The sequence below is a fragment of the Geotrypetes seraphini genome, chromosome 1 (genome assembly GCF_902459505.1).
Source record: "Geotrypetes seraphini chromosome 1, aGeoSer1.1, whole genome shotgun sequence".
Taxonomy (NCBI): domain Eukaryota; kingdom Metazoa; phylum Chordata; class Amphibia; order Gymnophiona; family Dermophiidae; genus Geotrypetes; species Geotrypetes seraphini.
In genome coordinates this window covers 252134050-252147716 of record NC_047084.1, presented here as the reverse complement: position 1 = coordinate 252147716, position 13667 = coordinate 252134050, and the positions used below count along the sequence as shown (strand labels likewise).

Here is a 13667-nt window from a genome sequence, read left to right as displayed (position 1 = left end):
ACTTGCACCAGCTCTAAAAATTTTCCCTACCTCTCTAAACCACTGTGACAACTGGATCTCTCTCTCAGCTCTGTGTATTTGTGAGTTAACACCAAAATACAGTATAGGCTAATGCTAGAGCCACAAATCCATATATCACTCATTAAATTGGATCTCAAGTGCTCGCAGTTATATTGCCAGTTGAACAAGTCTCGGCTTATAACTATCTGGTGAGCTATCATCGGTCCTTTAAACTCTTTTTTTTATATTATTCAATTTAATATATATAGAAATTTTTCTTTTTATGCAATTCACTATAATTATTCTGCTTTGGTTATCTCCTTATGTCATTATCCTTATAGTACTTAGCTCGGGTGTGGATTTTCTACCCGGCCACCTGGAAACAATGACGGAAGATCTCAGTTTCGCTCTTTCTTACAGCACTAGAGCTTCTTCAGGAACAATGCATTTGGTATTGTCAGCACTGTTTACTATTCAATGCTGCGTAGCTGGATTGGGACCCTTGTTAAGGATCACCAAAATCTCCTGCCACGGAGGTTATTTCGAGGCATCTTTCGTCACTTCTGAAATTTCTTTACTGGAAGTGACGAAAGACGCCTCGAAATAACCTATATTTTGGTGGTAATAGTATGTTTCAAAAGTTTTTAGAAGGGATTATTAATATTTGTGAGTTAAGCCATGTTCTTTGTGCTCTGCCAGACTTGCATGCTTTCATGTTCTTTCTCTGCAGCCTCCCAGCTCTGAAAACTTTCCCTATCTCTCTAAACCATCGTGAAGCCTGGATTTGTAGTTCCTGAAACAGGACTCTGGCCATCTGCAAACCCCTCTGAAACTTGTATGTACTTTTTTTTTATCTCTCTCTCAGCTCTGCTTGCTTGTAAGGACATCATTGGAGATTGATTCCACAGCTAAACTGTGCACACATCCCTGCTGCTTAGGCCCTCCCACTTTACCCTCATTCCACCTACCCCAGGCTCCCATTACCTTCATATTCCTCTTAATTACCCATAACACTCCTCCAGTTAATCCTAACAAGGGAAAACCATTACTAATTGAGGCTCCTGTATCCAAGCCTTTCATTAGGTGACCCTCTTGACTATCACTGAGCCATCTTTTCCTTATACAGTGGTACCTTGGATTACGAGCATAATCCGTTCCAGGAGCATGCTCGTAATCCAAAATGCTCGTTTATCAAAGCGAGTTTCCCCATAGGAAATAATGGAAAGTCGCTTTGATATGTTCCCACCCCGCACGAGAACCGGCAGGCCCCCCCTGCGATCTGGCACCCCCACCCGCCACGTTCCGACACCCCCCCCCCCCGACTCGATTGGGCACCCCCCTGCCGCGAACAGGCACTCCCCCGCAGCGATCAGGCACCCCCCTGCCGCGATTGGGCACCCCCCCCCCCGTCGCGTCTTACAGTCATCTGGGCACCGGCACGTCCTGTGCTTGGTACCGGTGCCCGAAGATCGGCCTCCTCTTCTGCTGGGCCTTGAGCATGCACAGATGCTCAAGGCCCATTTGTTTGAGAATTTGGATCAAAATTCTGGTAGGAGCTAATATTCAGACTGTGGAAGGCAGGCCGGCTAACTCTCATGGTCGGTGCTGAGCCTGGATATTCAATCCGAGCCATTTCCAGGGACAGCAGTGAATATCAGGGTTTTTTATCCAATGATAATTTAACTGGCTAAATCAATATTGAGCGCTGGCTGGTTAAGCTTATAGTGGCCAAAGACAGGCCTGCTATTTACACAGCCCAACTTGGCCGCTAAACTTGGCCATTCACTGCTCAATATTAGCCAGCTATATTGTGCAACAGCTGCCATGTTTTAGTTACTAACCATGAATATTGAGCAGAAATAGCTATCTCCTGCTGAATATTTGTGGTTAGGTGCTATTTAACTGGCCAGGAAACATTCCTGACCAGTTTAATAGTGCTGAATATCTGGCAGTGTTAGGGTATATTGATTACAAAAAACACACACTAACGCTTATTGAAACTTCAAACAACAATCAGGTATTATATAAACTCTTTTCAGAACATTAAGTCACAAACATTTCATTATAGCTACTTCAGAATGACAAATGGAGGAGGAAAAAGCTTTCAGAACTCCACCTATGTTATTGTATAAATTCAATGATAGTGTTTTGGGGGGTTGAAGGGAACCTACCTGGCATAAAAAAAACCAAACCTCCTCACTGTCTACTTTGTGGACTTGTGCAATACAAGCAGCGAACACTGGGGATTGAAGGTATCTGATGTTTAAGTCTATATCCTGAAGCAGCTGAAATGGCGAAACGCTGGCCATTGTCAATGTGGCAGGCTCTTAACCTCCATAAAGGGAGCACGTCTCAAACAAATGGTAACGGAGCCCACTAGGGCCCAGGCGATCCTCGACCTGGTACTCACCAACGGGGAAAGCGTCTCAGAGGTCTCAGTAGGAGATACGCTAGCCTCCAGCGACCACAACATAGTATGGTTCAACCTTAGAAAAGGCTTCCCTAGATCAAACACGAAAACAAAGGTACTCAATTTCCGGGGCACAGACTTCGCACGCATGGGAGATTTCGTCCATCGGACGCTGCAAGACCAAGCGGAGACCGATGATGTAGAAGCTAAGTGGTTAACACTGAAATCAACCATACATGAAGCAACTAGCCGCTTCATAAAATCAGTAAATAAACGACAAAGAAACAATAAACCCCAATGGTTCACCGTGGAGATCTCGCACCTCATTAAGGAGAAGAAAAAAGCGTTTCTCTCCTACAAGCGCACGGATAAAAGAGAGGCAAAGGTAGAATATAGGACCAGGTCTACAGCGGTCAAAATGGCAGTTAGGGAGGCAAAACTTCGAGTGGAAGAAATTCTGGCAAAAAACATTAAAAGGGGGACAAATCCTTCTTCAGGTATATTAGTGACAGAAAAAGGAACACAGGCAGGATAGTACACCTTAGAAGACCGGACAGAAGTTACGTGGAAGCAGATTCCGATAAAGCCGAACTACTGAATGAATACTTCTGCTCAGTCTTCACCTGTGAGGCACCGGGACACGGTCCGCAGTTGAAGGCAACACAAAGCACAGAAGACCCGTTTCAGAATTTTGAGTTCACACCAGGTGAAGTTTACAGTGAAGTGGAAAGACTCAAGGTGAACAAAGCCATGGGACCAGACAATTTGCACCCAAGAGTGCTCAGAGAATTGAGCGATGTCCTGGCGAAACCGTTGGCTGAGCAATTCAATCTCTCCCTAAGTAAGGGGAAAGTTCCCCTGGACTGGAAATTAGCTAATGTCGTTCCTCTGCATAAAAAGGGTTGCAGGGCAGAGGCTGCGAATTATAGACCGGTGAGTCTCACATCAATAGTGTGCAAACTCATGGAAACACTAATTAAAAGCAAATTGGACACGATCTTGAATGAAGGGAATCTTCGGGATCCCAGTCAGCATGGATTCACCAAGGGTAGGTCCTGCCAATCCAATCTCATCAGCTTCTTTGACTGGGTAACAAGAAAGTTGGACTTGGGAGAGTCTTTGGACGTCGTGTACCTGGACTTCAATAAAGCTTTTGATAGTGTCCCACACCGCAGGCTGCTAAGCAAGATGGAATCGATGGGGTTAGGAGAGACACTAACTGCATGGGTCAATGATTGGCTGAGTGGCAGACTTCAGAGGGTGGTGGTTAATGGTACCCTCTCTAAAACATCGGAGGTGACCAGAGGAATGCTGCAGGGCTCGGTCCTGGGTCCACTCCTTTTCAACATATTCATAGGGGATCTGACTCAAGGGCTTCAAGGTAAAATAACACTATTCGCCGATGATGCCAAACTATGTAATATAGTAAGTGAATGCAGTTTACAGAATTATATGGCGCAGGACCTGCTTACATTGGAAAGTTGGTCCTCAACCTGGCAGCTAGGCTTCAATGCTAAGAAATGTAAGGTCATGCACCTCGGAAGCGGAAATCCATGCAGGACGTACTTCTTGAACGGAGAAACTTTAACTAGGACTTCAGCAGAACGAGATTTAGGAGTAATCATCAGTGCAGACATGAAAACTGCCAATCAAGTGGAGAAGGCTTCATCTAAGGCAAGGCAGATATAGGGTTGTATCAATAGAAGTTTTGTCAGCCGAATGCCTGAAGTCATAATGCCGTTGTACAGGGCCATGGTGAGACCTCATCTGGAGTACTGTGTGCAATTCTGGAGTCCACATTACAGTAAAGATGTGCGCAGAATTGAATCGGTTCAGCGGACGGCCACCAGGATGATCTCAGGGCTCAAGGGTCTCTCGTATGAAGAGAGACTGAACAAATTGCAGCTCTACACTCTCGAGGAACGTAAGGAGAGGGGAGACATGATCGAAACATTTAAGTACCTCACGGGACGTGTCAAAGTGGAAGATGATATTTTCTTTCTCAAGGGACCCTCGGCCACAAGAGGGCACCTGCTCAAACTCAGGGGGGGGGGGGGGGAAATTTCATGGCGACACCAGAAAGTATTTCTTCACAGAGAGAGTGGTTGATCATTGGAACAAGCTTCCAGTGCAGGTGATCGAGGCAGACAGCATGCCAGACTTTAAGAATAAATGGGATACCCATGTGGGATCCCTACGAAGGTCAAGATAAGAAAATTAAGTAAGCATAGTGGGCAGACTTGATGGGCTGTAGCCCTTTTCTGCCATCATCTTCTATGTTTCTATTTTCAGATAAGTCTCTGAATGTTCAATATCTTCAGATTCATAATGAGTCATTTGCTTTGCACAAGGCTACATAGTAGACAGTGAAGAGGTTTTTTTTTAAAATGCCACTGAGGTTCCCTTTAACCCCCCCCCAAAAAAAAAAAAAAGCTATCACTGAATTTATACAAAAAGATAGGTGGGGTTCTGAGGCTTTTTCGTCTTCAATTTGTCATTCTGAAGAAGCTATAATGAAATGTATGTGACTCAATGTTCTGAATAGAATTTATATAATACCCGATTGTTGTTTGAAGTTTCAATAAGCAAGCAATAAGTTATATTTCCAGTTGTTCCTGCTATTTTGAGTGATAGATATGTGGAAGGGCATAATCAGAACATATGTCTAAGTCCAATTTGGATGTATGGCGCTAGACACCCAAACTTGGCAGTGGGAAAATGCCCATTATCATAAAATATCCCCCTCTTTTACAAAACATGCGCTAAATGCTAATGCGTGCATATTATCCTGTGGATACGTCAGCGGTTAGCGCACACGTTGATTTAACGTGCTATTTCCTCGCTAAAACACTTAGCGCGCCTTTGTAAAAGAGGGCCTATGTCTAAAAAAATTTTTTTTCCCCAAAAATCAGGTTATCAGGATGCCCAGTTCTCCAGGACATCTATTTTTATATCACATTTTCAACAAAAATTTCATCCAAGTCCCAAACGCCCAGAACAAGACCATTTTGATGTGGGAGGGGTCAGTTATGTAATGGACTGGCCACCCAGACATGGCAACAGAGCAGTGGGGCACCTTACAGGGCGCTGCTGTAAACTTCACATAAAGGGTGCCACATAAACATCTCACCAGAACTCCTTTATAGGTTATGGTGAGCCCCCCCCCCAAACTATATACCCACTTGTCTACAATCCCAATAGCCCTTATAGCTGCAGGTGGCACCTATATGGCAGTAGAGTAGGGTTTGGGGTTTTTTTGGTGGGCTCACATTTTCCACCATGAATGTGGTGGTTAGAGTGGTTATGGGACTTGCTACCCCTCTCTATGGTTAACTAGCCCACCCCCTAGCTGTTTAGAACACCTATGTGCAACTTCACTAGGCTTTCTGAAACCAGATGCTGATGTTCTGGAGACAGGTATGCATTTTTTTATTCTGATCTTTGTGGGTGTGTGAGGGGGCAATGAACACTGGGGGAGTGTGTGAGTGGCTTTGTCTCTGCAGTGGTTATCTGGTCACTTTGGATCCTTTTTGGCACTTACACTTGCTTTCACATCGTCTGACTCACAATATCTAAATTTCGTCCAGGATGTCTAGTAAAACATTCGATTATCCCTGCAGGACATCTAAGTCAGCCCACATCCTGCACAAATACCGCCCTGACCACTCCTCCAGAAACGCCCCTTTCAGCTCTGGGCTCATAGCGGCATTCAGAGGCATAAGAAATCCCGTTACACATCCAGAAAGTCAGTTTGGTTATTGTCACTTGGATGTCCTGTCTATTAGGATGTCAAAGTGCTGACTTAGGCAGGTTTTTAGACATTTTAAAGTTTTGATTATGAGCCCCTAAGTGTATATTGATTAACCAGATTTGACTCAAGTAACCGTGTCAGCGATAAGAATTTCAACTACGCTTAAGTCTGGAAGCATTCAAAAACTAAACCCCGCGCTGCTCCTTGTGACCCTGGGCAAGTCACTTAATCCTCCATAGCCCCAGGTACGTTAGATAGATTGTGAGCCCACCGGGACAGAGAGGGAAAATGCTTGAGTACCTGATTGTAAAAACCGCTTAGATAACCTTGATAGGCGGTATATAAAATCCTAATAAACTTGAAACTTGATCCCTAAGTTGGAAATCACAACATAACATGAGGGCAGAGCACTAAACAGCTTAACATGTCCACAGCAGCAAAAGTAAGATGTGCAAAAGCTGGTCATTCAAAATCATATAGCCACAAGGCACTGCCAGAGTTTGCTGGTGATATTCTTAAGTTAAAACTTTGTGACCAAACAAAAATATAATATTACTTACCAGGCCCAATACAAAATGAGGCAATGACTGCAAGAATGCACACGATACTGAGATAGGGAATCCATGGCTCACGATGCTGCAGAACAAGATGTGTTAAAATGAGAAGTTTTTCAACATCTATACTCATCCCTCACCCGGTTCAGGAAGTAATCCACTTCAGTACCCCGATTCATCCTTTATTATTTTGTCACACGCTTTCAAGTTTGTTTGATCTTCCATGGATTGTAGAACCAAATCTCATACAGTCCTCTCCTTCCACTCTCATTAGCAAGAAGAAAGCAGTGGTTTTTTTTTTTTTGTTTGTCCCTCATTCTGCTTCATCCAATCTGATGTTGGAAAATGTAGGACCAGGGGGTTCTGTGCAATCATAGAGCCCCATACATTCAGATGTAAGATTAAAGTTGATGAGGAGGCATATGGAGGTAAAAGGTGGCACTCTCTTCCTGTTAGCAGGAGGAGGGATAAAGTTGCTAGATTTCCAGTGAGTGCACATGAAAGAATTGTTCCCTATAGTGCTAGAAATCAGTGAGCAGTTCGTTTTGATGGGAGGGAGAAGTCCAAAAAGCACATTCTTATTGCAATGAAATATTTTAGGGCCCCTTATGAAATCCATAGTAATTCTCTATTACTGACAGATCTCCTTTTTTCATTATTTATTTATTGACTCATATTTTGGCATTGTTGGATATGCTGGAGTCCTATGTTTCTTCTAAGGTGGAGCACGTGAGCAATCACTCATACGTTCTAGGAGTGTCGCTCACAGGTTTTACATGGTTGATCAGTAAAAATACTTACAAAGCTGGAAATTTGTTGGTTTTTAGAATTTGCTGCTCATCCGAAAAAAAATTTTTTTTAGACCCCCTTGTCACTCACAAGAGAAAAAATTTGCATACACCCGGCCAATCCTTAGAGGAAACATTGGTGAGGTCTCTCAGGCCCGTATTCTATAAACAGCAATGTAAGTTAGACGGCGGTAGGTGCCCTACCGCTGCCTAACTTAATTGCTATAATTGGTTTTAATCAGCACAGTAATCGATTGTGCCATTAAAAAACAAATAAAAAGTTGTTATAAAAATGTAGGCACTATAATCTCATCTAAGCATGGTGTCTAACAGTACCTAAGGTCAAAGTAGGCGTGGTTAAGGGTGGAGATGACCTTAGGTACCGTTAAACTCCATCAAACTTAGGCATTGGTAATGTAGACGTTTAAACCCCTGGCCTACATTACCAGGCCTCAGTTTTACTGTAGGCACGATTTTGTTAACGGTGCCTTGATTCTGTTAACAGTGCCTATGAGTGATTGACACATCGAGAACACCGTTTTTGTAGCTACCGTTTACAGAATCTGGCCCTCAGTGACACATGAATTGTGAGTTATTTTCTGTTATCCCCCTTGAATCTGTGCATTCCACAGCATCTATGTAAACAGTGGCATTATAAAACTGGTTTTATATATGAATGCCATCACACATGAAAATACCATACAAGTTTTCTAAAATGACCTCCAAGGTGCTATTTGTAAAGCTATATTCATTTATGTACCACTTTTCAGCAATTTAAAAACTATTTAAGACACTTAAGTTTTTGTAAGCTTTTGTTAATACAAGTTGAGGCTTTCCATGATGGGGATTTCTTTATCAAACTTTTTTATATTTGTGATATCTTTAAAGTTAAATAGTAGGATTTGGGTGGTTAATATCACTACAAAGGATTTATTGTGATGTACATTTTTAGCCTGAATGCTTGTGCTAGTTGTTTTGTCTTCTTTTATGTATGTTTTTATTGTCAGCTGCTTAGCATTAAAAATAAATAAATAAAATAAACTTTGTGTTGTTTTCTAAAATGTCTAGGAGCTTTTTTCGTTTAGGCAGATCACCGTTTCTGACTTCCTTGCTCCTGCAACAGCCATTCACATTGGATCCACAGGCTCAGATTATCTTGTTAGCTACAGTTCCTTTGTAACAAACCTGTGCCCTTCCCACTTCCCATTTTTCTATCTCACAAATGAACGTATAGTCAAGGTTGGTTTGGTTGTTTGTTTCCATTTCAAAGCTTTGTCAATAAAGTTATTGTACTGGTTGGTAGGGGAAGGTAATGTACCAGAGTTGCTTTTTATTTTTTAAGACTCCAAAGGCCTAATTGAAATGCCACTGTTTTGCTAGACCAATAGAATGTCTGTGTCTGAGCAATGAAATCAAAAGTAAATGTCAGAAAGTAACCATGGCTACCATGGATAAAATAATTCCTTCACCTTGAGCAAGGTTGACTCCTATTGATGAATCAAAGGAATCGTTCTTTTATGATTAATCTTCCGAACTACCATTCTTTTCACTGTAGCCACCAGGCATAACCGCAACAAAAAATAAATTTGTCACAGTAGCATAGAAATTTGTCCATGAAAAACAAATGCTAACCTTTACATACTGATTATGCATTCAAATGTTTACATTCACAAACCTTTTATTAAGATTTTTTACCAAGAAAAAGAACAAATAAAACCAACAGAAACACATACAAATCAGGGTACAATGCAAAATAACTCAAAAAGATAAATGAGAAACAGTATACGAGTACACTACAAATGTACACTACAAATGTAGAAACCAGCAAGAATGGAAGCAAAGTTGTGAAGTTGCAACCTAACAAGTAAGGATGTAATTATGTACCTATATTTAACTATGATATTACACTTGGCAAGATACTCAAACTGAAGGAGTCTATAGGACTCTGCTGGATACTCCCTCACAGTATCAGAGCCACTTTAAGTTCCATAGCCTCTCCCAAGGGGGAAGCAACATGGGAGTGGTGGACCCAGGAAAGCAGCTGCCAGGAAATATTAAATGATTTTAACAATAAAGAACCCAATAGGAAAAGAATATGCATCTGGCACTCCAGGAACAGTTTTGGATTTTCGAATTCCAAACTGTTGTTCCCCGGGGTTTAAATGATTACATAGAATGGAATTGTGCTATTTAATTGCTCTATTCAATCATGGATTTGATCTTTCAATTTTCCCTCGTGAGTCCTTTTGTTTCTTTGAATTAATTCCTCCTTTACAATCCTCTCTGGATGATGTAATCGCATTGCTTGACACTGTAGTTAATATAGAAGGCGTTGCCCACATTTTTCAAATTGCTTACCATCTCACAGATTGCTGGAATATATCCTTACCTCAAAGCAGTGCCGAAGTTCCCAAAGAAGGTTTTTCCTTCGAAACGGAGCCCCAGATTTTATTAACTGCAGAGTGGTTGATGGGCACTGATTTTTATTTCTCTAAGATAAGTACTGCATTGAATATTTTTATTTTCTCCAGTAAGTTGTTTCATGCTTTACACTAGGGGTTTCTAACCTTTTGGCTTCCCTGGGCCGCACTGGCCCAAAAAAATGTTTCTCGGGCTGCACAAATGCGCAAATGCTGCAGCAAGACAGAGGAGGGAGCCGGCAAGATGGTAAACACCCGGGGGCTGCACAAAATACTTCATGGGGCCGCAGGTTGGACACCCCTGCTTTACACTGTTTTTGTGGTGATATTTAATCCATTTATTTGGATGCTGACTTTTCTGATTGGACAGCAGCGATACAAAAATACTTTTTGATTTATTGCACTTTATGATTATGTAAAATCACATGTAATTCACTTAGGGCCTCTTTTACAAAGCCGCGCTAGCAGCTGCACTGCACTAACGGCCCCGAAGCCCATAGAGATTTAAAGGGCTTCGGGGCTGTTGCCGCACGGCTATGTAAAAGAGGCAGTTAATCCACGGGATGGGTCCGGGGATGTTTCACAATATTTACTCTTGTGGGTTTCTTGAGTGACAACTCTGCTTCTTTTCAGATATGAGCTGTGAAAACGGAGGACCTTCCCCCATTACATATTATATATGTGTTTACCAGCTTTTCTTGATAAACTCATCATCCCTTACTCTTCTCCACGGACCTTCAGATCAGCTATCCCCCCCCCCCATCAAGGAATTTTATTACACTAGAAACACTAATTTCTCTGTTACAGCTCCATCTCTATGGAATGCCATGCCATGCCATCTCAGCTTCGTCAAGAAAATTCACTTGATAAATTCAAAACTAAACAAAAAACTTTCTTATTCCAAGACGCATACCATAGCGTAGTATATAACACAAACCGCTTTTAAGAAGCGATCGCCTTGTCTTGTGTCTTTTCCTCCCCCCTCTTCCCCTCATTTATTTTTAATGATGTAATTACAAACTTCCCTTCCCCCCCTCTCCCTCAAACTTGCATATGTCATCGTATTTGTCTATTCAATGTCCAACCTTTTCTTTTTACCCCCCTTCTTAAATTTATTTTAATGTTTTTAGCTTTGTAAATGGGCCAGATACACGAAGATGGTCGGTATATTAAAATGTAAATAAACTTGGAAACGTGGATAGTTCTGTGTATTTAGTGCTTCCCTGCTGCCCGAGTTAGATACAAGGGAGGAAGTATATAAGACAAGGCCAGAGTTAGATTAAGGAGGTCCAGGGAAGGAAGATGTGATCCCCAGTATGTCTTGACTACGTGCATCTAGATATTCTGCTTGGCTGAGTTATGCCTTGATGAAGCTGTTGCGAAACATGTTGGATCCAACCTCTCAGGTCGCAAGTAAAAACTAACGGCAAACAACCATTGAGATAAGTAAAAGTCAAACAAATACTTGAATAAATGAGATTTAAAGTTATTTGAATTAATCTTAAGTCTTAAGATGAGAGAAGTTAGATATAACAAAAAAGTACAACACAGACCATTGAGGATTTAACACAAAGTTTGCCGCAGAGAAAAAAATCTTTTCCTTTGAGCGGTGGAGTGGTGTTTCTGAGGTCTAATGTTGAAGTATATATACACAAGCAATTTTGTTTGCTTGGCAACATTTTCTAAAGGTATGTTACTGTTTTTCTTCTTTCATTTCTAAATCGCTTTGGGCGCTGACTGCATTCTTATTGTTTTTTGTTCCTTGTTTGTTCTTTCTTTGTTCACTTTTCCATCCCTATATGGCTACATATACAAGAGATTCCTTGATAGAACATTATCATTCCAAGCAGGCAAATGGAATAAATGTTTAACCAACTTTATTTCAAACACACTTTCCTATCAAACTTTCAGGAAGCCAATTAAAACCTCTCTCTGATAAATTTCTCTGACCCCGTTCCTGCCTTGATGTATCTTTAAAATACCTCCAGATAAATGTCATTAATCTTAACGTGTGAATGTAATTTTGAATATTTTTTGTAATGTTGCTGTCTGTATACAGTCTCTTCCTCTGTAAACCACCCTGAACTGTTTGTGGTATTGTAGTATATAAAAATAAAGTTATTATTATTATTATTTTTGAAAGCGTCAGCATCAGGCACTTTAAGTTTTGCCTTTATCTGTATTTGCTTTCCCGGTTTTTCACGCATTCACTTTCCCTCCATTTTAGTTCTTGTTTCATCTTTATATCTTTAGTTTCTCTTTGGTTTGTGTTCCTCTAATTACGGCAACACTTCATTTATGCTTCGGTTTCCCTCCTACATTTATAATTCTGTTTTTCACTCTTCTGCAATCCTTTTTGTACAATCTATGGGTTTATTTAAAGATATTGCATTTGGCTCGATGATTTTAAACTCTGCACAACCTTTTTCCCTGGTCTTTGTTAGTGTTTTAAATATGTTTTATCCATTGTTGTCTTTCTTTCTGCATTTTTAAAATAAGGTTTTCTAAGGTGGGCATGCACATGCCATGGTACTATATCAATGCCTTTTTGTTCTATATTATTTCTGTATGTTTATAATGTATGTTTTTAAGCTCTGCATACCTTTTACTATGATATTTGCTTTTTGTTTTAGATGTGTTTTATCCATTGATGTGACATGGTTTAATAAGTATGTCATTCATTTTCTATTTACTGTTTTGTTGCCCATTTTATTTACATTCTTAAATTTGCATGTCATCCTTATAATGTCTTTTTTTTATAAATCTCATTTTTTTTTATAATTCTTTATTAATTTTCAAAGATGACAAAAAGTGCAGAACAGTATATAAATATGAATCATAAAGTAAGCACTTATGTTCATTCAATAACCATACATAAGAATATATCCTCCCCTATCTCTTCCAATATATTCAATCAAAGATTAAATGAATCAAAGAGATATCCATCCCCCCTCCCTGCCTCCCTCCCTCTCGCCCTGGATGTGTATGCAGATCCTCAAACATTGAAGATAAAGACAATTATAACATGGTAATAAAAGATGTCAATTGTCTCCAAACCAGCTTGAATAAATTACTATGTCCCAACAAATCAGCATACATTTTCTCATATTTGCCCACCAAAAAGGAAAACAAAGGCAATCATAATTTTTCCAATTGCGAGTAATCATCTGCATAGCTACCCCTGTCATGACAAGGAGTAGTCGATTTTTATATCAGTCTAGAGGGGGTTTATCATATGTCAGTGGAATCGATGAATCCAATGTGGTATTAATAGGTCCCCATATCGATTTCCAATAGAACAAGAGAACAATAGAACAACAGATGATCCAATGTCCCTATATCGAGATGACAGTGCCAGCATTTGTTAGATTTAGAACTATCTAACTTATGCAAACGAACCGGGGTCCAAAAAGTCCTATTCAATAAAAAAAAAACAAGTTTGTCTCATTGATGCTAACGCTGTACATCTCATCCTCCAAGATCAAATTCATGGCCACTGAGTAGAAGAAATCTGTTTCTTTATCTCAATGCTCCAAATGTCTTTAAGACTAATTTTTGGATTTTTATTTAAAGATTCAGATATTAATTTATACCACTTGGCTGCCTGATGCCCCAGCAAATCTGTCTGGAAGCACAGACCCAGCAAACTATACTGAGTTTTTAAATTTCGCCAATCAGGGAACCCCCTCTGAATGGCCTGCTTCAACTGCAACCACTTAAATACTTGAGAATTTGAAAGGCCGA

At 40.6% G+C, this 13667-nt stretch overlaps 1 protein-coding gene across 4 annotated transcripts in view; it reads right to left on the bottom strand.

Moving 5' to 3' along the window:
* SLC2A9 (solute carrier family 2 member 9) overlaps positions 1-13667 on the bottom strand; it is a 201470-nt gene that overhangs the window by 50001 nt on the left and 137802 nt on the right. For all 4 annotated transcript variants that reach the window (XR_004539921.1, XM_033949181.1, XM_033949198.1 and 1 more), the window contains exon 11: positions 6722-6797. Coding sequence is in view for 3 of the 4 variants with exons in the window: in XM_033949181.1 (XP_033805072.1) it covers positions 6722-6797 (76 nt within the window). In the remaining variant the exon portion in view is untranslated. The remainder of the gene's footprint in view (positions 1-6721; positions 6798-13667) is intronic.